The 24,004-nt window shown below is 41.7% G+C and overlaps 1 protein-coding gene across 10 annotated transcripts in view; it reads left to right on the forward strand.

Annotated features, from left to right (window-relative positions):
- ZNF827 (zinc finger protein 827) overlaps positions 1–24,004 on the forward strand; it is a 122,328-nt gene that overhangs the window by 21,607 nt on the left and 76,717 nt on the right. For all 10 annotated transcript variants that reach the window (XR_014583852.1, XM_083834656.1, XM_083834653.1 and 7 more), the window contains one exon: positions 19,888–20,898. Coding sequence is in view for 9 of the 10 variants with exons in the window: in XM_083834656.1 (XP_083690782.1) it covers positions 19,888–20,898 (1,011 nt within the window). In the remaining variant the exon portion in view is untranslated. The remainder of the gene's footprint in view (positions 1–19,887; positions 20,899–24,004) is intronic.

Raw genomic sequence — 24,004 nt, forward strand, 5'->3', positions numbered from 1 at the left:
TTTGAAGAATTTATCTTCTCAATAATGTTTTGTTCTGGTTCCTGGTACACCATTTTTTTGGTGCCTAGTTTGCTCTTCATGGTACTGTGATTTGTATCAGTTCAGTTTACGTATACAGAACCCGCCATGGTGTATGTGTGAAGTGTCACGTGTTTTATGAAAATAATGTGCAGAAATCCTGAGTTCAAAGTAACTGGCAGTATGTAATGGATGTCAATTTTCAAGGGGGAGGGGGACTTCTCTGCTTCTCTTTTCGCCCCCCAAACTAAGACTTTTTATTTCACTTTTAAACATTGTTCATATGAAGAACAACAAATGACGTGAGCTGATATGATCATAAAGAATAACAGATGATATTAGGCTGAAGGAAAAAAAAAAACACCAACAACTCAAAAAGGTAGATATTATCCCTTTCCCCAAAGGATTATTAGTTTTTTTTAATTTAAATAATAAAACTCAGGCTTGGCCAGACTTCAGTTCAAAGGAAGCATGCTGCAGGGTATAGTCAGCATGTCTCTGCACATATACACTGCATTATGGCTAATTCAACGTACGATTCAGTAACATATACCCATAAGTTCACTTAAGAGCTTGTCTTTCAGTTTTTCTTTTTTACAGATAACTCGGGGTCATAAATTACAGAACCGTTATGCTCCCAAAGACGATTTCTCTTTTTCTTCCGTACCTTCAGTAGCATTTACAAGCTGGTGTTCTACTGGGCCTAGACACCAAACATGCTCAGTCTCAACCTGTTGACTTAGCAGTTGGCTCTATCGCGTAAAATTTCTCCTGCTTTTCCAGGGATTTCATGTTTGTGGTGTAATTACACCAAATGGTAGAAGCTCAGGTTAAGCCTAATGCTCAGGCTAACCTGTTCTGTTTTGCAGGTTAAAGAGTTATGATTTTTTTGAGAAGCATGCAGTAAGGAGAGAAAACCTGGACTGCGTAAGCAGCCCTTTCCCTTGTTCTTTTCAGTACTTAGGTGCTAGTGGTGGAAGTTGGGGGGGAAAGAATGGCTGATGTTGGTAGCACAGTAGACCATGAAAGAAAATTTGTTTTGCAAGTCTGCTGATTTAGCTGCTGCTTAGAATAAGTTGCATTAAAAACAAAAGGGTTACCAGGTGGTAGAGGTCTTGTAACGCATGGCTTCATCAGCAGTTTCAGAAAGTCAAGTTAGGTTCCAAACATCTGCTCTGTTTCATTTCTTTTGTTTGGGACACTCTCTCACTAGGATAGAAATAAAAATTTCAAAACAACTCAAAGCAAGCTCCTGTCGTCGTTCCTTTGAATTCTGCGTGGTCCAACCTCTAGGGATTCCTATCCTCAAGAAGGGGTTATAACTCTGCTGGCCCTCATCTGAAGGTTGCTGCTTGAATGTCTTTTTCCTTTACCACAGGGTTTTCTAAGCAGGTACAAAGAATTTTTCCCTGCATGGTCTTAAACTAGTAGGACAGAAGTTTTACCTGAAAGTTTCTGTATAGGAGAAGATTTGGTAAAGGCTTACTTTAAAATTAGGGCTTCCTACTTTAAGTGGATGTTTTGGATGTGTCCTGGGTCTTGGTGCCTGTTAGGGTTTGTAAGATGGTGCATCAGGGCAAAAGTGGGAATTCAGGTGAATGCTTAAAAACAAATGGCAAGTAACTCTTAGAAAAATGCATTAAAAGAGTCGATGGTTTTAACAAGTGTGACTCCGCTTTGTGAGTGATCCTTATGTGTGAATTTATTAACGAACAGGAATTCTTTGCAAGTTGGAGTCTTTGACTGGTGTAGTAGTACAAATGAGCAACGATAATTCGTCTCAAATAATTTGTTTTCTCAAAAAAATTAAAATAGCATCAGATCTTCCACAGCAAGATGATCAGGGAGTCAAAAGTATGTAAGGAAAAGGGAGGGTGGTGGGCAACTGGATTTATCCAGCAGCTGGTGTTGTGGCTGTTTGTGTTTGCATGCTTTCCTGAAGCAGAGGCAGAATTACTCCCCTTATAGGCCACTGTGTCAAATCTAGACCTCGCTACTAGTGACTGAGAACTCACTTCATCTGTGATTGGAGCAGAATTTCCCCTTGTCTGCTTTTGTATTTCTAGCACTTTGAGGCCATGAAGAGCCCTTCTCAGGCACCGGTGTAAGCGTAACAACCCAGAGCTGCTCTAATTTCTGCTGCCCACTGGCTCTCATCCTGCTCCTCGTTCTGGAGAGGAAGGGCTGACATAATCCTTTTGTCAATTCTGTGTGGCCAGAGGGAGTTGTATGCACAGAGAATAACTCTGAAGGGGGCTCTTCTGCCCACCTTGAGGTACTTTTACATTGCCCATAAGGTCTAAATGGACTTCACGATAATTGCTTATATGTCTTCCTGCGGAGCGCTATGCCACATTGAGATAACAAAGCAAGCTCTAAATAAGCTACCTTGTGTATGGGAGGCAGTTATCACAGCAGTCTACCCAGGTTAATTCAGCTATAATACTTCTGGGTATACTCAAGCTGGCTCAGATATCACTACATAGCACTGTGTTATTTAGTATAGACATATTCTCATGAGAATCGGAGTTGTTGTCTTTGAAGGCGTTTACTGGCCTGCATAGAAAGTGTGGGTAAAGCCCACAGAGTTTTCAGCCAAGAAGTGCTCTTTGAAAAAATCAACTCAACTCCCATTGCCATTGGCACGCTTGTTTGTTTGTGCAGCAGAAAAGCCAGTGATGGAATGGATGTAGACACGAAACTTCCCCTTCACTTCCAGCATTCCTCTCAATCTGAATTTTAGGTGGATTTGTAAGGCAGAATACAGAAATGGACTGTGCCCTAAGTAGCCACAGCATTAGTTTCTCGTAGCATGAGCTCAACACAGAATCCTAAATCTCTTTAAATTAAATCATGTTTCCACTTTTTATTCGGTGCTTGCACATTATTTACGTGACCTCTAACTTTTCTTAAGGTTGAAAGCTGAGGCGGTGCCTTAGTGTGTCTAGGAGCGAGGAGTGTCTGTTCCACATGGAAAGAACTGCTCCTGTGTGTTAGCCTACCCCTACGAGTAGCTTCCTAATCCTCTCTTATTTGGCTTTGCTTGTTAACCTCAAGCAATCCTCTCAGGGTCAAAGAAAGCAGCTGTCTTTGGTAGCAAACAGCATGACAAAATAAATACTTCTTCAAGCTCCCCTTAGATACGTTACCATAATATCATCCTTGTGGGAGGAATTAGAGAAAGAGAGAATATAATTTGCCATGCTTTAATCTGACTTTGGGAGAGAGAAAAAAATAAATTATAGGGGACTCGATTCTTGTGACATTTATGGGAAGGAATAATTTCAGTATCTAAAACCTAAACCTTTTGTTTCTGAACCAGTCAGCAAGCTAATGTGCATAAAGCACTCAGGTGAGTAATGGGGCAGAGTAAGATGGTAAATCAGGAGCACGTTATTTACCAAAAATAGATCTAGAGAAGCTGCATATAAGCAAAAATAAACAGTGGTTAATAACAAAGATCTTTGTGAGATCAGGTATGCTGCCTGATCTCACCTGCTGTGCTTGAGTATTGACACACGTACAGTTTGTGAGCTCCCCTCTTTGCTTTGTGACCCCTTGACATAGGTTGTAAACACAAGAGGCATAGTTAAAGGCATTGCAGCGGTTTGGTCTGAGGCTTCCCTGGTTTTCTTTATTGCAGCTTACATATTATAGTAGTGTTGGAATTTCTAATTGGTTTTGTTGTTTCTTTTATTTCACTGATCACTTGAACAATCTTCATAAATGTCTTCTAAAGCAACAACTCCATGTTTTTTAACAGTATTTTTCTAAGAATCGATGTTTTGGAGTGGTTACTGTGGGGTTTTCTCTTTCTGTATTTTAATAAGAAGGAAAGAAAGTTCGCAGCATTTGCTGTCCCTACCTTCCCAAGTTCAATATTTAAAATAATCTAAAATGACTAGAATGAGTTCCATTTAACCAAATTTTTAAAACCAGACCATAGTGGTTTTTATCAACAATGGGCCAGCTTTGCAGTCTTCCTCTGATTGCCCTTGTGCTGCTAAGGTGATGCAGATGTGGTGGAAGTTGCCTTCGTCTTCCCTGACGGGGATTCTCATTGCATGGGGATGTTCCTAGGGGGAAAATAACACTGTTGTTTCTTACGTCTCAGTATCACTGAAACTTGAATAGGCTGTGAATCAGAGACGGAGCTGTGGTCACAGATGGAGCCGTGGCTGCAGCTTACTGGGATCTAGTTATTTCTAGTTAACAACCATTTCCAACTGCCCCTGAGGAGCCAATCCCCAGGTTTTGTGTTAGAAAATGCAAGGGAGAATCAGAGATCTGTAAAGGCTCATGCTTCATTCCTCCTTTGCCAATACTCACAGGTTACACAGCAGAGAACCTGGCCCTTTACGTAGACTGAACAGAAGTGTCTGGATTATTGAGTATGTAGAGATGGTGATTCTTTCGAGCTGAGTGGAAGGAATTGCATTTGCCAGAATGCCACTGGGGCTGTTGGGAAGTTAAGATGTCTTATTTGTACTCAGAGAAGGAAATACTGAGCTGACCCCAAAGTCAAAGTAAGTGCAAGTCAGAATGTTCAACAGTGCATCATATCATCGAGGCAGGCAAATGCACACGCTTCTTTGACAGTTTTTTGAACTCCAATATGTCCTTTATAGGAAGAGCAGCCAGCCAGCCTCCTGCAGCAACAAAGATCGAGCGAGAGACAGAAAGAGAGGCTGTGTTCTTCTCCCTTCCTTAGAAGCTGGCTGAGTTACCTTTGTGCACAGGACGTGAAAACCTGACTTTAGCAAGCAAGAATTTTTTTCTTGCTGTTTTTCTGGCATGTAAGTTACAATTGTTGCTTGGAGTGGTCTTTGCATCTAAGAGATCTAGATTCCAATGACAGAGCTTTCTGGGTTATCTGGTGTTCATGAGGATGTTTGGAGGCTCAGTGAGACAGTTCACTGACAAGAAGTGGACAGTTTTTTGGAGTTCTTGTTTCTTTTTTTTTTCCTGTAGTTCAACAAGAAGTTATTTTCAGAGATTCTTCACACCTTTTGGGAGAGAGCTTCACAGACATCTCTATTTTTCCAGCTTTAATCCTTGTGTAGCACTACTGCACTGATGAGAATTAGTTTTCTTCCTTTTTCTCCAAAACCACGTGAGATGTAATCACTGCTTTTATCACTGATAATTCATCCTTTTTTTTATCCTTTGCCAGTCAATATTTATGGTAAGTTTTCTAGACCAGCTGGAGAGATTGGTCAGCTTTTTCCTATATGTGGGAAAGCAGAGATTTTTCATTTGGTACTTGCTATTTTTCATTTTGGTAATGCCACTACTTTGTCAGTGTCACTGCCTGAAGATTTGGCAGTTGTATAAGTTGATAGAATGAAAAGTTACTTGGAACTGGTTCAAGAGAAGACACAACATGCTTTTAACCCCTTGGGGAGAAGAGGAAAAGCTAATGCTGCCATTTGTGTTATTCCAGACATTTGTTGGCCTTGCTTGAGATACTAGAGCCAGCAGTCATGAAGAAAGCAGACGAGAAGTAGCATGTTCTTCTGTAGGGGTCTGATTTCACCTGAGTGTCTCCTAGACTTCTGGTTTATGCAGTAGTTATTAGACATCTGAAAGTGCTCTCAAGAACTACCTTGTGCATGAGAGACAAGGAAATATTGTTTCCTTCTCTTTTCTTGTGTTTGTATAGCACTTAGGGGTACAAGTCAGAGAGTCAGTCTGTTGTCCTCAGCATACATGGCCTAACAAAAAATAGTTTGTCTGAAAGACAGTCTGTATTCTAATTAGATGTACTGTAGGAAAGATGCATTTAGCAGTTTCTCAGTGAAACCAAGGCAGCAGTGAATGAAGTCATGCATGTGGACAGCAGTTAGTTGTCCCTCTGAGAAACAGAGGTAAGCAGGAAAAAAAAAAAAAAAAAAAAAAGGAAAGCACATTCCTTGAAATGACTGGGTATGTTCTGGATGTTGCTGTATGTTTTTTCCAACAATTTTGAAACCTAAAGAGCTTTCCTCAGGTATTGAAAGGATGCAGGGCTTATATTATTCTGTCACAGTACAAACCCTGGTGGGATTTCTTCCCTTCTCCGTTCCAAAACTTGACCATGTCTTTGAAAAGACACAGGAAACCAGATCTGTTGCATAGTCCTCTGTACTTATTGACTTCTGTGTGTAGAGAAAGAGGATGATGCATCATTTTCATTTTGGTTTCAGCTTCTGTGTCATTAGTCAGATATTTTCTGTTCTTTTCTGGAAATCTCTTTCTATTACCAGTGAGAGAAGTGGTATGGAAAGGGAAATTTTACTTGAGATCATGTGCATCTACCTTGCCACAGATTTGATATTCCCTTTTGAGCCTAAACCAGCTCACTGCTTCCAAGTAAGGACAACAGCCCTTTGTGGTTTTCCCATGTTCTCTTGCACCTTTGAGAGTTGCCTTGTTCTTTAGATTCCCACAAGGGGCATTAAGGCTGCCTGCCTGACGAAGAAGTCAGTACCTGCAGTGCCTCAGTAGTATTTCTGCCCCACCACCTTGCATTGAACATTCATGACTTATTCCTGTTTTATGGGTGGTGGTTTGGGAGGGAAGGCACTTTGGACTTGGTACGAGGAGCTGAAGGGGGACTGGGGACTTCATGCGTCCTGTGTATATCCTCAGCCAGGCAGGAAGGTATGGATGGGGAGGCAGCGGGTGCTCTTGTTGGCGTGTTCGGGTGTGCTGAGGGATCATTGAGGGCTGTGCACTGAGCAAAAGTAAGTGTGGAGACATTGGCCTCCAGTAATGATAGCTGGGAAGCTTTACTTTCTGAAGCCATGGTTTCTGCTGTTTAGAACCCTTTTTTTTTTTTTTAAAAAAAAAAAAAAGCCTGTTGGCAATTAAGGATTTCTTACTAATTTAAACAGTTGGTTTTGGCAATGTACAGATCATCTTGTCATAGGTACTGTTACTACTAATGCAAGGTTGAAAAATTTACACCAGAATAAGAGTCAAGGAAGCAGATAATTGACTGATTTATCAACCTTAGCAGACCATTTTTTTTCTGCTAACATTGTGGTAGCTATGGTAAATTTACTCTGGATTGCTTAAGGGTACAGATCGTATATGGTTAGTACAACACATGAGGGCACCTCCTTGAAATGAATGGGTGAAGGAGCAGGTAATCAGCCAGCATGGCTTTGGTGCCTCCGTTAGCCTTTTGGGCAGTGGTGTGTCCCCTAGGAGGGTTTGGAATTGCCCTGCCCAGGACAGCTGATAGCATAGGAGCTTTATGGCGTTTCCCTGGTGTTTCTAGATCCATCTCAGTCTTTCAGGTCATTTGAGAACTTTCTGTAAACTTATCACCATGCGTAAGCCATTATGCTGAATTGCTGTTGTGGTAAGGGGAATTATTTATTTTCATTGCAAATTGTTTGTATGCGACCAAGTGGCATGTTTGAACACTTTTCTCACTTTGGTCAGCCCATTTTGCCAGATGAATTGACGCTTGCAACTTCTCATGCACTTCTTTTCCGACTGTACGGGTGACTAAAATCTCGTTGCTGTGGTGACCCTGTCAGTTTTAAATGACTAGCCACACTAAAATGAGCTGCACATATTGAGGGTAAACCAATGTTACAATAATCTGCGCTGTAAACCGATCGCTTTTCTCTTGGCTGCTCTAAATTGCAAGGAACATGTAAGGATTTTTGTCCTTGCTTTCTGCTGTCGGGGCTGTGACTGTTCTGAGGCTTGCAGTACGTTTCAGGCAATGAAGATGCGCTTTGTCGCAGTAAAGAGTTGAGACAGAAATCACTGCAGCCAGTTCTGGGAGGTGGCAGGTCAGGTGCAGGCCTTAATTAAGATGAATTGTTAGCTGATGAAGGCACTGAGTGAGTAAGAGCAGGCGGTTCATAGATGTATTTCAAAAAAATAGAGAACACAGATATGCAAAAGAGAGTGAACCACCGGTTTTATCTGTTACCAAGTTAAATGAAGATTAGAAAGCAAAGCTTTCCAGCCCTTTTTGGCACCTAGATCATACATAATATGATAAGAGAAACTGTGCTAGTCATGCTTAATGCCCTACTTCAGTTTTGCTATGGGTACTTCTTGTGAAGTGCTCACTACGTAAAAGTGACACCTGCAAGGGTGCTTCTCTGAATTTTCTTCTGGTGTTTGCCAAAGCCTTTTGGATACCTCTGACAGCCAAGAAGAGTCCAATTGCTTTAAGACGCCTTGAGCCATCCAGTCAGCAGATAGATCCTCTAAACCCTCCGTTATGCCTAGTCTTTTTCTTGGAGATTGATCACCTCAGCACCAAAAAAGCGTTGCTGGGCATGCAGAAAGAAAATCTGCTGGTCTTATTTCAGCTATTCAAGGCAGATGTTTACCTCTGAAAATGTATGTAATTCCTCTATTTCCAAGCTTTTCATTCAGGGTCAGAGGTCAAGTTTTTGGCTAGTACTGCGATCACTCCTATGTGCTAACCCCTTTTTTAGAAATCCATTGCCTTTAAGGGACAAAAAGTATAAAGAACTGAGGTGGTTGTTACTTTTTTTTTTCTCCTTTTAGCTATCTTAATAGTGTAGTATGATCCTTCCATTTTCTCAAGTAGAAGTGTCCAAGTGAATGGATCTTGTCTTCTGTAACACCCAAACAAAATGTTATGCTGATGGATTGAGAATGCTGAGGTACTTCACTGCTTGAACTCATGGTGATTGTTTAGTCTGACCATAGTTTTCCCTCCTTCCCTCTCTTTTTCTTTTTTAAGTCAGAGATACTGCAGCCTGACATCTTCTCAGGAAAAAAAGTTAAGTCTTGATTTTGGTGTCTTCAGACACCAACAGAGGACTATGCCCTAGAATCAGACTACTACAAAACATGTTGGTGTTTGGAAATAAGTAATCAAGCCTCTGGTAGGTTCTAGTTTTGTGTGCAGTAAACAGTTCTTCAAAGAAGACTTCATTAATGGCCTGTCAAAGCAATAAAATCTCTTCTCGCTCATGGAGTTCATTTTCATCCAAGGATGTCTTTAAAATACAGATTCCTATACTGACCATTTGGCATTCATGTGATTATCCCCCACAATAATTTGATTTAGAGTGGAAACTAAATTCCTGCATTTAGAAATCTTAAGACCGTAGAAAGCTTTTCCAAATTCTTTGCTAGAATTGTTTGGGGTTTCATTTCTAATAAAGGCCCACGTTGGGAAATCTTAAAATATTTCTGGTCCTTTCTGAGGTAGGCTGACATGGTAGGCCTCAACGCTTTATATGCTAAGGATAATCAAAGTGTTGAGAATAATGTTTAACTCTTACTTTGGAGATGCCAGCATCCCTGTTACCTTCTGGTATTTGACACGTTCTCAGTGTGACAGTCTATTGCCATAGACTTCTAACTAGAGCAAAACAAATTAACAAGCAAAGTGAATTTTGGCTCACTGGGAAGAATTATAAGGAATTTTTCAACTTGCTTATAACTAAGGAAAAGTAGAATTTGTAATCACTGTGCTGAACTTACTATGTAAGTGAGCCCACTGTGGTAAATGTGTGCTGATGTTAAAAGATCACTACAGCTTCAGGTACAGGGAACGTCTCTGGGTATAGACTAGCACATGAACCACTTGAACCATCAAAGATCATTAAAACTGATTCCTGTTTCAAATAGAGCTGTGGGAATAACAGTTGATCTCCTGCGTAGTTTGTCCTCACATTTATAATACTCTGTCAGAGTCTTAATCAGATATCATAGCTGGTTTTAAAAGACCTGGGGAAGCCTGAAATTCCTGATAAGGGGCTTTTGAATCTGGCTCAGAAGCTGGTGCCTGAAGAAGTGTTTAGTTTTGTAGCAAATAGTTTATCATATTGTCTTTTTTCATCAGGAAAGAAAGGTGTATTCCTTTGATATTTTAATGTACAGACTCCAGGTTTTCAGTTGTCCGTATTCCTGTGGTGTATAAATCAGCATGATCGCAATCTCACGCTTTATGAAAGGTGTGCTCACACTCAACTATAGCTTATTATAGGATGTTGATGAGGGCCTGTGGAAGGACATTTCAGTAAGGTGGGCTGTGGTATTTTGCTCAGTCTCCATAAAAGTGCTACAAGAAGAACATAGGTACCATAAAATACGGTTTGTAAGGAACGTGATTTTCTGTTGTTAGACTGACACTTTATGTACTTTAGGAATCCGTCCTGGGGCTACTAACCAAGCCTTTGCAGAGTAAGCTGACTTCAGGAATATTTGTTTCATCTAAAAACCTCATTCATAAAAATCAATTGTCTTTGTCTCCTTCTCTTCAGGAGTTCTAGGTATTGGTCAAGTCAATGAAAGCTCTTTAAGTAGGATGCTCTTCTTTGGGGTAATGCTTGAGAAATGGTCTTCAGAAACATTCCTCTGAGCCCACATGTGTCCCATTCTGTTTTGTGCATGCACCTTGAGTGCTTCAGCTCTGAGCTTCAAATAGGGGCAAAATCCTAGAACAAAGTCATTTTAAATTGTAAGGAGCCATATACAGTATATGTATAATAATACATGTAGATTAGTATACATACATATATAGTATGTATATATGTATCATTGATATATGTGTATAACACTGTGAGATGTACTTCCGTGCCCACATATTGGTTGCTGATTACTAGGCTTTGCTATCAAGATACTGTTTCCGTGTCTTTAAGGTTTTTCTTCTCTCAGGAACATGCTGCCACCCAGTTCTAGAGAGGAGTGTTTTTAATTAGTCTCAGAACAATCTTTGGTGGGCAACGCACCCATAGATGTCCTGGATAGGGCTTCTAAAGCAGCCTCTGTGATGTTGCCTACTGTGGCCATCCTGATCACAATGGCCAGGTCCTCCCTGAGAGGTGTAGTATATTGTGGAGGTTTGGGATGGGAGGGAGAATCCTCTGGTATTTTTCATTGGCAAGGCGTGATGTGCTTTGCACCATAAAGGACCTCAGGGGATAGGTGGCTCAAATTACTGGCTAATATAAATACTCTCAGGCCACCAAATCCATTCCTGTTTCCCCATTCCTGTCTCATTCATATCAGTTTTGTTCCAACTTCTTGGCAGAGTTGAAATTGGCTCACTAAGCAAAGAACTGAGCAAATGTAAGAGGGGGCACAGGACCATCACTCTTTCAGTTGTGAGCTTGTGTCAACGGTTGTTAGGTTGCTGTTCACTTGTTTAAATCTCCGAATCCCAGTGGAAGCAGCACTCCTCTAATACTGATCCTACAGCTAGCAACTATAACCTCTTGCCTAGAACAGAAGAACAGTGAATCTTGGAGGCAAGGTGTCAAACATCCGTTGAACTAGCAGTAATCTTCTGAAGAGCTTGATGTTTTAGGGGAGATGAGACTTCCTGTCCCTATAATGTCCTATCTTGTGGTTTGTCAACAGCCAGGAGAACCTTTGTGAAGTAGTGATAGCTTACCTCAGGAGAAACCATGTATTTCTGTCCTCTTTCATGGATGTCCAGCTGGTAACAGAAGGATCCTTTTGGCAGATAAGGAAACTCATTTGACATACTTATTCTGGGGCACTAGCTTGAAAATAAAAGGTCACTGTCTGTTTCCCATCTTTGACAAAATTTTCTCCTTTGAGGGACAGGAAATAAGTCAGTTTTACATTGTCTGTGATAAGCATTTTCCATAATCCATCCTGCCTCCCTTCTTCCTTGGAGTCCATAACACCTGGATCCTGTTTCAGAGAGGAAAGCGTTGTACGTGCATTTTGACTTTCAGCTGTTGGCTAGCAGTTGGGAAACCTGGATGCATGGTATTTCTGCACACTCAGAGTTGTTTGTGCACACGGGCAAAGCATCTTGAAGAGTCCCAGTTACTGCGAGGTAATTAACTTGTCTTTCTCTAATCTTGTTCATCCTGGAGCCCTTTTTAAAAAAAAGGAGTGCTAGAGAAATTGCTAGGTGAATGTTCTGGGATTTTCTCGCAAGTGGATTTTTTTAAACTCATTTTAAGTTAGGGATAAAAGCAGAGGATATATGTCCTGTCTTTAAAGTCTGTGCCTTTCTTTTTCCCTCTTCTCCTTCCCTCCAGTTAGGAAAATCATTATTTTAGAAGATGTGGAGATGAAATACAGAGTCCTACCTAGGGCTTCTTTTCCTGTCTAATTGCGTGAGTATTTTCACACATATAAAACACAGGGGAGAAGGACAGCACAGGAGAGTTACCGCTTTTTGGCAGTTCCTTCTTGCAGCTGTGCTGCTGTCTGGGTCAGCCTGCAGTAGAGAAATTTGGTTCAAGCACCAGCAACACTGCTAAACCATTTTGTGATGAGGTCAAGAGTTGAATAATCATCCCGTTGATAAGCGAGCGAGCCAGAAATTCTGTTGAAAGAGGACAGTGACTTATTGTGCTGCTTACCTATTATAGGTCACAGGAACCATGAAGGGAAAACGGGGGACCGAGGGCACTCTAGCACATGACTGTTTATGTAACTGTGACTTCTAAGTTTTATTTGCTGCTGTTGATGTAATAAAAGGAGTTAAGGCAGGCCTTTGTGTCTTTATTAAAATCATGATTTTCTTGCAAGCATCCCTATGGGAAAAATCAACAGCGCTACTGCTCTGGATGTATAGTCTAATCAAATGTAGCTGTAAATGCTTTTTAGAGGCAGGGATGTCAGTGCACAGTGTGCCCAGCGTCTCTGAGGTAGTCCTACAGGCTACACATCGACATAGTCTGGTGGGTGTGGGAACACACAAAGTTTGTTGAGCCCAAAGAAATAAAAAAAATATACAAATCGAAGTGCTTAAAAAGGCAGTCTGAATACAAAAACAGTAGTTTGTGGGGAACTGGACCTAGTGATTTATACAGAATACCACAAAATAGACTCCCCAGATATGACTGCCATTTTTAGGCCTGTGAGTGTTGCTTTCAGTAGAACCTGGTTGTGAAATTAGCAAGGGTTTATGTGAAGCTGACAGCCGGAGACAATGTGTGTTAGAAAGTGATGCGATATTAGGGAGTGATCTCTTCTAATTATTATTTTTTTCTGTTGCTAAAATGATATGTTTATACAGTATATATGGTTTACCTAAGGTATTTACTGTATTCAGCCTTTAGCTCCTTCATTCTTTTATCTGGTCTGCACTAAATTCTGCCATGACACTTTTGTGACTGCTCGTTCTCATTGAATATTCTGTTTACAGTGAGGACTTCAAGTTCCTCTCCTCTTAATTTCATCCTGGAGCTTCTCCAGTATATCTTTGACTTTCCATATTCCACTAAAACTGTTCTGCCCAGGGTGACTAGCAGCCACTTTCTGGCAAATTTCAAGGCTCCTGTGCCAGAGGTACTTACCCAGCTTGGCTGGAGGAAGCGAGCATCCTTCTGTACTCCACTTCTAAAGGGCTTACGTTGGATGACTATTGCAGAGCTAAAATAGAGACTTGGTGGACCTGCGTTCTCTTCCTGAATGTGCTGCCATCGTGTGATGGGAAACTCATCAAAACTTATTTGGATATGATGCTGGTGGTGATAGCATGGTTCTGGGTTGCAGCACCTGTGAAGAGAGCGTATTCTGAAATGGGCTGCCAGAACGGCGTATTTTGGCCTGGGGCCCAATCTCTAATCCTTGTTAGAGGGATCTAAGAAAGGAGACAGGAGGGAGTATAGGACATGGTAATTTGATGTGTTCTGGTGGTAATTGAAGCCATCCTGGAGGCCGGATAGGAGCACAACAGTTTACAGTCTGTCTCACCTCTTCCTTGTCAGTGACTACTTTTACACTTCTCCATGCCTTCTCATTTCTCAGCTGCTGCTTCTCCTCACTCGCCCCCCTTTTCTTGCTGTTCTTGAGAGAATTCACATGAGGCCAAACTCTGGATCACTCAGGTGTTGTTTCTGCTTTATTTTTTATTTGTCTGCCTATTTACTTGGCTTTAAACTGATTGCTCACCTGAGTCAGTCTGTGGTTCCCCAGAACTCCTTACGGATGGCTTACTGCTTCATTTAAGTTTAATGTGACCTTTTAAATTCTTTAGGCATCTTTGCAGAGCTCCTCAGCTCCCCAGTGTGGACCTATCACTCAATCCTAGCTCTTTGAGTAGGCTATGGAATAGTGTTTAGTATAAAATAATATAGAAAATGGTTTATGATAGTCATTGAAGAGGGAGTAAGATATGCTGTTAAACTGCTGCTTATACTTGTAGGTCAATCTAGCTTTAGTTGGGCTAAACAAAAGCTCAGGGGCAAGAAAATATCAGAGAGAGGAAACAAGTTGGAGCAACAAACTAGGAAGATGACTTGGGTGACAAATAGCCAACAAATGCAATTGTAACTTTATTTAGATTGAGGCAAACTTGAATGGTCATATCTGAAATCTTTATATAGATCATGATGCTTGATGCCAAGAAGTTGTAGTTTAACCCTGGCAGGGTGCTGAGCACCACCCAGCCGCTTCCTCGCTCTCCCCAGGTGGGATGGGGGAGAGAACCTGAAAGATAAAAGTGTGAGAATTCAGGGGTTGAGATCAAGACAGCTTACTAGGTAGAGCAAAAGCTGCACATGCAAGCAAAGCAAGGAATCCGCTCGCTGCTTCCCATCGGCAGGAGGTGTTCTGCCACGTCCAGGCCAGCAGGGCTCAACATCACACGTAACGGTTCCTTGGGAAGACCAACGCCTTCACTCCCAACGTCCCCCTTCCTCCTCCCCTAGCCCAGCTGCTGTTGCTGAGCACGATGGCACACGGCGTGGGACATCCCTCTGGGCAGCCTGGCCCAGCTGTCCCGGCTGCGTCCCCTCCCGGCTCCCGGTGCCTCCTCGCTGGCCGGGCAGCACGAGAGGCAGCGAAGTCCTTGGCTCCGTGTGAGCCCTGCTCTGCAACATCTGAAACAGCCGTGGGTTATCACCCCTATTCTCATCAAAAATGCAAAACACAGCGTTTTGTGAGCCTGTGCAAAGAAAACTAACTCAATCCCAGCAGAAACCATGACACAAGGTAATAAAAAGAAGGTCTTTTAATACTGTGTATCCTGGTCGTGTAGATTCCCAGGCTTTTCTTGAAACGTAACTGCAGAAGTTAGGGCAATCTTACCTAATTTATCCCATCAGCAGTTTTCATGTGAGCATTTCTTTGAAGTGATTTGACTTCTACCTTCTTTTATATTTGTTTTAATTTTTGTTCTGTAATCTGATAATTATGATTTCCATATGTATGATATCACTATAGCATATGGATTTGCAGCGTTAATTCTGTTTTGGAGTTCTGTAATTTACTCATTGCTCTGAGTGATTAAAGTGAAATTATGTCCCTCTTAACATGCCAATTCAGTCTCTTTGGGGTAGATTCCCTAATTGTGGCCATTTCTCAGGTAATTTCTGGTGGTCCACATGGTGTTCTTGCAATCATGCTTTTGCTTTCACTGCCCATGTCTGTCGCTCAGTGCCATGCCTTGAAGACCCTTACTTTTTCCTTGTGCTGCATAGCCTGCATATGCTCTGCTGCGTTCGTATTTCTCCACTCCAGGTCCATACAAACTGGAATTGTTTATCATCTCATACTTGCCAGTTTCACAAATGGCACGTGTACATTTCATTAGGTAGAGTTAGAGCTTTCAGCATTTGTGTTGGGTGGCTCAGTATTTAAATCAACAAACATGTTTGTCTTTTTCAGTTTGCAGAGATAAGTAGTGTGTGCAGTTAATATTTACATTTTTATTGATATCATGGTCAAATTCTAATCACCGCTCTACGTCAAAAAGCAGATGGTCACAAAATCGAAATAGCGTAGCTTAGGATCAATAAGATTTGTCTGTCAAACCGATCTCTTGAAGGGGAAACAGAACTTCTCCGTATTTGAAAACAAGCAGATGAGTGGGCGAGCGCAAGAAACTGGCACTTCTTCAAGGAGTGCTTTTGCACACATCTGTGGCTTTGCCAGAGATTGCTTGATATTGGGCTACATCAGCGGCCCAGCAGTATTTTGGTGCTTTTTGTTGATGCTGGCAGGAGTGGGAAGTACGTGTTTGAGGCTCCTGGGTGAAGTGTGATGTGGTAGTCCCGAAGCACGCAGGACACCCCTAACTTCACCAGTCTCTGCCAGCGACAAATGGTTTGGGAAGCAGTTCTCCCTCCAGAACTGCCATGGAAGTCAGGAGAGAGAAGTGCTGACAGGTTTTGACTCTTGAATCATGTTGAGAAGAGGCAATCTGATGAGCAGTTACTTGGTAAATGTTGGCGGGATTCCCAGCCAGGTCCTGTTCAAAAGGAAGTCAGTGAGAATTTGCCCCTAACTCCTAAGTTACCTTTTCCAGCTTTGCAATTTCCAGGTGGTTTCTTACCCACATTTAGCATTTCAGTCTTAAATAGGAATGAAATGTTTGTAGCTGAACATTTGTAAGTAATTCTGTAATAACAAACGGGTATGTTTATGATGGAGAAAGAAGAAACCTAAATGTGGTGTTGCATGTCTGCTCCAGCCTTTCAAGGACTTCTCACTGGAGCTCCTTAGCTGCGTTGCAAAAGGGAAGAAACACGTCATGCAAATCTTCTGCCGCAAACCTGAAAGTCAGCTAAAGTTTCTTAACATGCGTGGAGGTTGGCTCCTATTTCAGACAAACGTGGTCTGGTGTCCCACGAACCCTCTGAGTTCTGGGGGGAGGTTTTATTTGTTTTGAACTCGTATGAAAGTTGATGGGTTGGGCTGGCTTCCCCAGGAGTTCTCAAGCTTGTTCAAACTCACAGGCTTGCAAGTGTATGTGAATTCAAGTCCTGCCCTGAAGGCCATGAATGGCAACTTTGCTTAGAAATGAAATTGCCAGGCTTCACAGTTATGCTTCTAAACCAATTCACTAGTGTTTAAAAGGAGGCTTGACTGAGTTCATGATAAGACACTGATGCTGGCTTTTTCAGCATTAACCTTACAGCCTCAAAATACAGTGGACTTGATACTGCAGCAACTGAGGGAATTACTGAGAAGAGGAAAATTAGAACTGTGTCAGCAGTTAGAGGTCTGGTTTCTAGGTACTGAAAGAAGCTGTATGGGGAAAAAAAAAATCCATCTGTCTTTTGGGATAGAGATGCTGCAGACGAAACTTTTCCCTTTTTTATAAAGACTGCTTGAAGTTTTGAGAGCCGAGTAGGTACAGGTAGATGAGCAACAGGAGGGGGAGCTCTCACTGCGTTACCCAAGGCGGAGGGAAGTTCTGGGCTTGGTAGCAAGCCTTTAAGTGAAAAAGAAGAGAGCTTCGTGGCTGCTGCTCCCTGTCGATGATAGGTTGGTGGCTGCCCTTCACGTAGGCAAGACCAACGGGGAACGTGCATGTCTGGAAAAAGAAAGGCGATCCAAGTCGTGTTCCTGTCCTGTCTGCCTTTGGTACCTTTTTCTTTGGTCCCAGCTGTTACGTAGTCTAAGAAAGCTGTTACGTTGTCTAAGAAAGCTGCACTGCAGCCCCACCATAGCAGACGTACTTCCACTCCCTGCATCTTTACAATCAATTTGCCAGTGACCTGTTAAAGCACTGTGAGTATTTCCTGAGGGGTCAGCCATAGAGAGGAGGGATAGTTAGCCAAAAAAAATAAAAATGTGCAACATTACTTTTATGGTTAATGCAAAAACAGGTACAGGTGAGAAGGAAGAGCTCATTTCCAGTGCAAGTAGAATGAATAAGATCTGTAAGAACGGTGTTTTTTTAACTGTTTTTAAAGGACTGGTTGCAACTAGGAAACATCAGTGTTAAGGAATAGAGATACATGTCCAGGAACAGAGAAATTTGGAGGTTTAGTAAGTTGGAAGTTTCTCTAAAACAGAAACCCACTTCTTCTGTTAGTTATATACAATTAAATTTCTCTCAAGCTGTAGTTTTTTGTTGACTGAGTGAAGGGAAATATGATTATCCCTCACAATTTATGGGCAGGGAGCAGAGACACAGAGAGAGAGAAGGATTTGGTCCAGGGGTTTGGGGGGGTGTTTTAACCCAGACAAATGTAAATGTGCATGAATGTAAGTGGTAGGATGCAGGCAGGTTCTGGCTCAGAGCCTGTGTAGTGGTGTCAGCTCTGGGCTGTGTTGCAGGGGACGTGCCCTGCTCTTGGTGCATCAGTTCAGGAGAAGTGCCAGAAAGATGCTTTCTTGGCTTCCAGTCCAGAATTTGCTTGTATCTGGGATGAGCAGACAGGTCTCATCTGGCTGCACCCAGCTGTAAAGACATGCCTCAAGTTACTTTGCAGCATTCACAGGATGAAATGGGAATACCTGCAGTTCTCCTGCAACCTGCAGAAGTGCTGCCTCGACTGGTTAGCACGTCTGCTGTATTTCAGTGTACATGGTATTGGCCTGCTGTTGTTAACACTGCTGCCATCTGTGATCCTACATTGGATAGTATCAAAATAATTTTAGATAAGTGCTTTGGGTTTTGCTTGGCTTTTATTTGTTTTGAATAGGAAAGATGCTAACCCGCTTCTGTGTAAAATACTAATCTAAGGAAACGGGTGCTTTTATTGTGGGGTCTTAAAATATTGGTGAAAAAATTTCAAGGGGTTTTGAGTAAAAGGAACTTAATATGACGCCCTACTCCTCGTAATGTATGCAATGTTCAGAGTGTTTGTTGGTATATCTATACTTATGCAAGTGGCTAGGTTTTTCCTTCTTAAATTAATTGGATCAAAGCAGTAACATAAATCTAAGATTTTACTCATCGACTTCTCTCCAAGCTTTGTAATTTGCCGGAATTAAATATGGAATCTGGGAATAATACATGATCATAGGTACAGTACATATCATGCAGGCTTATTGCCAGAATGTCAGTGGAGGGTTATATTAAATTCTTTTGTTTTGCTGTGCTATGATTACAAAGATTCTTTTGTAGCTAGGGACACTGAGTCTAAAAGAAGAAATGTGAGAGGTATCTGGCAAGAGACGATAACATGAATTTAATCCTAGCATTGCTGTTGTTCTTGACCATGTTCTGATTGGCCAACAAGATCTGCAAAAAAAAAAGCCTTGGTCATGTCTGTATTACTTTGAATACTATCAGGAAGAAGAGCAATCCAGGGTCACAGCACTGTAAACACTGCCAGTGAGATCTGAGGAGAGACGAGATGTGTTGCAGTTACCCAAAAGAGAAAATGTAACTAACTGCATTGAGACCAACACATGCTTTTTTTTTTTTCTTTATAATTTCATCTAAACTAACTTCAGTTTAGGATAGTCTTTAAAACCTTAATGAAGAGTGATAAGCGAATGGAAAGCAAGTAGTGTCTATGTGAGAAGAAAAAATAAAACCCAAAGGTTAGTTTTGTGTGTATGATATTCCTCTCCTAGGTAGGTGGAGAGATGAGACCTTTAGTTTGCATTCATGCATTAGTCATTTCAGCTATTCAGAAATGAACTGTATATTATTGGTACAAATTGTCTTATATTGTAGATAGGGGTAACTGCAAGATTGGGCTGAGATTTAAAGTCACTGAAAGAAACTCCTTTGAGTAGCTATACACCTGATCTGCTTTTGAAGGCACGCATGCCTGTTTTCTGTACTGAGACTCAAGTATCTAATAATTTCTGGGCCTGTAAGTCCCTGCTTTATACCACAGAGTTCATAATACTTTGCAGGGTGTGCAGACTGTACTGATAATAAAATAATTATCAGTATATATGGGTGGTGCCCTGGTGGTATTTAGTACATGTGGTATACTTGTACTGTTGCAGTTTTAACTGTTTTAGTAATGTTGACTGAAAGATGACAGGCTTCCTGAATTTGGTCCTCAAAGAAACCCTTGTTCATAGTCATAAAACTTTTTCCTGGTCACTCAGTCCAGGCTGATGCCAAGTCCGTTCACTTCAGGGGGATGTTAGGTGGCTATCCAGAAGGGTCATGCAGAGGCCAGGCATACTCCATGCTAAGAAGTTATTCTGCACAGATTTGGGAATAATACTGTTTTTCTTGGTTCCACACAGATGGTACCAGACAGGAAGAGGTGGAAGGTGAGCTCAGTGAAGAGGAACGCTGGTTTGGAAATTCTTCAGAGACTCCTTCAGAAGCATCTTATGGAGAAGTCCAGGAGAACTTTAAGTTGTCTCTCGAGGACAGAATCCAGGAGCAGTCCACTTCCCCAGATACTTCTTTGGGAAGTGCAACTCCTAGCAGCAACACAGCGGAGTTAGGAACCGTTGAAAATGAGGCACTGAGAGACACATTACAGGGCAAAGAGCACCTTTCTCCTGATGTGTCATCTCTGTGTGAAGAAGAACCTCCAGGTCCAAATAAGCCACTGAGCAGTAACCTGAGGCGGCTGTTGGAGGCAGGCTCCCTGAAGCTGGATGCTGCCGTTAACGTCAATGGCAGAGTTGAGTCCCCTGTAAATCTTGGCTCAAATCTCTCCTTCTCTCCACCTGCTCATCACGCCCAGCAGCTAAGTGTTCTTGCCAGAAAGCTAGCTGAGAAACAGGAACAAAGTGACCAATACAATGCAGGTAGTCACTTTATATGGAATCAAGGGAAGTGGTTGCCAAACTCCACCACCACCTGTGGTTTGTCCCCCGATTCAGCTATCCTGAAGCTGAAAGCTGCAGCCAATGCCGTTCTGCAGGACAAATCTCTTTCAAGGACTGAAGATACTATAAGATTTGAATCCTTTTCCTCACCTTTTAGTTCTCAGTCAGCCAGCTCCACGTTAGCAGCTTTATCAAAGAAAGTGAGTGAAAGAAGCATGACTCCTGGGCAGGAGCACCCGCCTCCAGCCAGTTCTTTCCTTTCTCTGGCTTCGATGACCTCTTCAGCTGCCCTACTCAAGGAGGTTGCTGCGAGAGCTGCAGGCACCCTGTTGGCAGAGAAGAAGAAATCGCTGGTTGCTGAGGATCCCCTGCAGCTTTCAGAGATGAAGCAAGAGAAAGCAACTCCACCACAGTCTTTGGAATTATTGTTACTGCCAGTCCCTAAGGGAAGAGCATCCAAACCCACGAGTACAGGTATGGATACAGTTGGAGCAACTGAGTAGAGTGCATTTGTTTTGCTATGCACTTATATAACATCTCTTCAATGGGTCTGGATTTGTTTTGATTCCACATATCATGAGAATAAGAACTAGGTACTCTGGGGAAACAGTAAAAAAGCTTTTTAAAATACCAGTTGAGGACCAAACTGTCACAAATGTTTCCATTTTTGAAAGATTTAAGTGTACAGTTCAGTAATTTTTTTTTTTTGTATTTCATACAATGGCATGTCCCCCCCTCACCAAGTTCAAAATAAGCCCACAAAAATATTTAATGGAGAAGATCAAAGAATCCCTGTTAGGGAGCTCACGGTATCAGTGAGCATATACAAAACTAGTGCTTTTGAAATACTGGACAAGGGAGAATTCTCCCTCCTGCTGTCTCTATCACAAATGGACTTTTGTATAATCGCTTACTACCCTGTCCTAATTTACCAGAGTATATTATTATGTTGCCACTTTTCATTAAATTTTTTTGCAGCAGCATGAACAAATCTCACATGTTTGGTCTTTTACAATCCTTTGTCATTTAGAAAAAAAAAAGTGAACTGCATTTCTCTAATTTAGCTCAACAAGAACCATTTTACATGACAGCCTTCCCTCCACCAGTTCCAGCTGTTGGCATTCAAGGAATCAGGCTTATAGGGAATAAGAAGAAATAGTCTTGGTAACAAAAGCTTTGAAGAACCGGTGGGCCATGCATGAAAACTTAACTGATCCATCTTCAAAATAAGGAAAAACAAGATTCTTTCTTTTTATAAAAGGTTCACGTCATTGATTCATATTTCTAGTAGAAAATCCAGGCTTCAAGTGTCTGATACCAGTGTTCTCCCTGCAGTGGCGTTCTGTGGGATACTGTGAGCTACACGTGTTCTGCAAGTGGTGTGCCGGTGTGTTTTGCCAAGGCAGCTGAAGTGGCAAGCTAGTCTTGGCACGGGTCTGACCTAAGGTTTCCATTGGTTTAGATTAAGACCTTTCCAGAGTAATAGAAGCTAAACCAAAAAAAGACCTTTTTGTGTTGGACTAGGAGGACCCACGCTGGCTACACCAGTGCGACTGTGGGCATTAATTTAATTAACTTTGTGATGAAGATTGGCCTTCACACAGGAAGGACAGCAATGGATAGGAATGGGGTAAGGTTGAAATTTATTTGCAGTTATTAGTTTGTTTCTTGCTGGAGGAAAAGCCCTTCACATCAGAAGTTATTTACAAGGGAAAATAAATGGTTGGAGTAAAATCCGGGTTCTGTGTTCGACTGATAAACTGTGGGATTTGTCCGTGCAGCTTGTTCTGGGGGAATGCTTTGGGGTGTGTGTGTGTGCTGGTAGTACCAGCGCTTTGCAAACTAACTCTGATGCAGCAAATTCCTAGCAACTCTTCTCTTTGCTGAGGGCCCAAGCGGTCTGTGCTGCTGAAGGATAACAATAGGGGCCGACTGCCTCAGGTCCTTGGTAACCAAGGCACAACTATTCATTTTTTGTAATATATGGGGCTAGTATCCCAAGGGGAAGGGTGTTTCCTTTCAGTTTATATGCACTGGGCCAATGCCAGTTGGCATCCGAGCAAACTTTATAGTGTGATGTTCATAACAAAAGTTCTTCTAAGTCGGTTTTCTGATATGCAATTAAGTTTTTCCTTTTAAATAATTAACCAACTGAAAACAAAAAGCAAACGGTTGGCTTGCATATATGGATGTTGGTTGTGGAAGGCCAAACTCCTTGGTTCGTTTGGCTGTGGAGGAACGCAGCCTGCAAAAAAAGTCACTAAGCAATGACCTTTGATTGGAGACTTAATTTCTGTAGCACTGAGCTGGGTAGCAGAGCATCTGTATTTCCCATGAAAATAAATGTCACACGTTCCCAATTCCTTTTACACCTACAACCTTAAGGCACTAGAAGCAAAGAAATGGTATTTCTTTAACTAGTAAAGTTTAATAATGTTGTATCTGTTATTGTGTGTCTGATTGCTTCTGGGGACATAGGGCTTTTGACTTGTTCCCAGAGAGTTAAACATCTTTTCCCAGTAGGCACAGAGTGAGAGGTATTTTGTTCCCCTCTCATACTTGGAACATTTAAGGCATTGTTGAGTTTTCTTTGTTGTTACGGATCTGTTTTACTTACCCACCAGCAACATCTAGCTTTGGTTATAAGATCAATACTCTGCGAGATTAATTAGATGTTGACGAGCAAGGAACAGCAAAGGTGGAGGCTAGTATGCACGTTGCTCCTTTGCCCACCATGTTGAGCTATTTGGTCGGAGTCATTCAGGCAGCAAGCTGGAGCTGTGGCTTATCAGAACATTGTCACCTCTAATACCACAAGTCAAGCTGGGTGGACTTCATCCTTGCTTGTACAGGTTCTGCTGGAGTGACACAGAGAAGACTAACTTTTAATGAAATTATTAGTGTTGCCAACTTTATTAAATGCTCGTGGGTTTTGGGTCAAACTTAAAGGAAGTCTGTAATCTCTGTTAAAATTCTGATGTCATTTCTGAAAGACTGTGGGTGGCAGCCCCCCCCCCCCCTTTTTTTTTTTTACTGACAAAATACTTGCTTGGTAATAACTTTTTGCCTGCAATGCTTGCAATTCTGTTCCTGCAATTTTTTGGGGAAACACTAGGTGATTTTGTCCTCAGTGTAATCACTTCTTCCGATTAATTGACAGCAAGTGGCATAAAATACACGTTAATATAAAGGAAGGAAAGCTGCACCCCCCTTTTTTTCTTACGTTAAGATTTGTGTAGTGTAGTAAAGTACTAATGTGGTTGAGCTTTGGAGGGGGTTGATGCAAATCCCCCGTGCCATTAATTGGTATTGTTACTGGTGAAGTCTCAGGCATTTGGTCCAGTTCTTTGCGTATTTTGCAAAGTGCTGAATTGCTATTGATTGGTCTTGTTTGCAGATTTATTTTTAATGGTGTGGAAAATGGGTAATAGAAAGCTTGTTACACATTTCTTCTGTGGATCTTTTGTGATAACCAGAGGCTGGGGAAAAGATATAATAGAAGGAAAAGAAATGGTAGGTTAAAAGTGCTACCGATATATTTTTCTGTGGATTGTCTTTCTCCTGCCTTTTGCGTAAGTAA

Source organism: Anser anser, assembly GCF_964211835.1.
Source record: "Anser anser genome assembly, chromosome: 4".
Lineage (NCBI taxonomy): Eukaryota > Metazoa > Chordata > Aves > Anseriformes > Anatidae > Anser > Anser anser.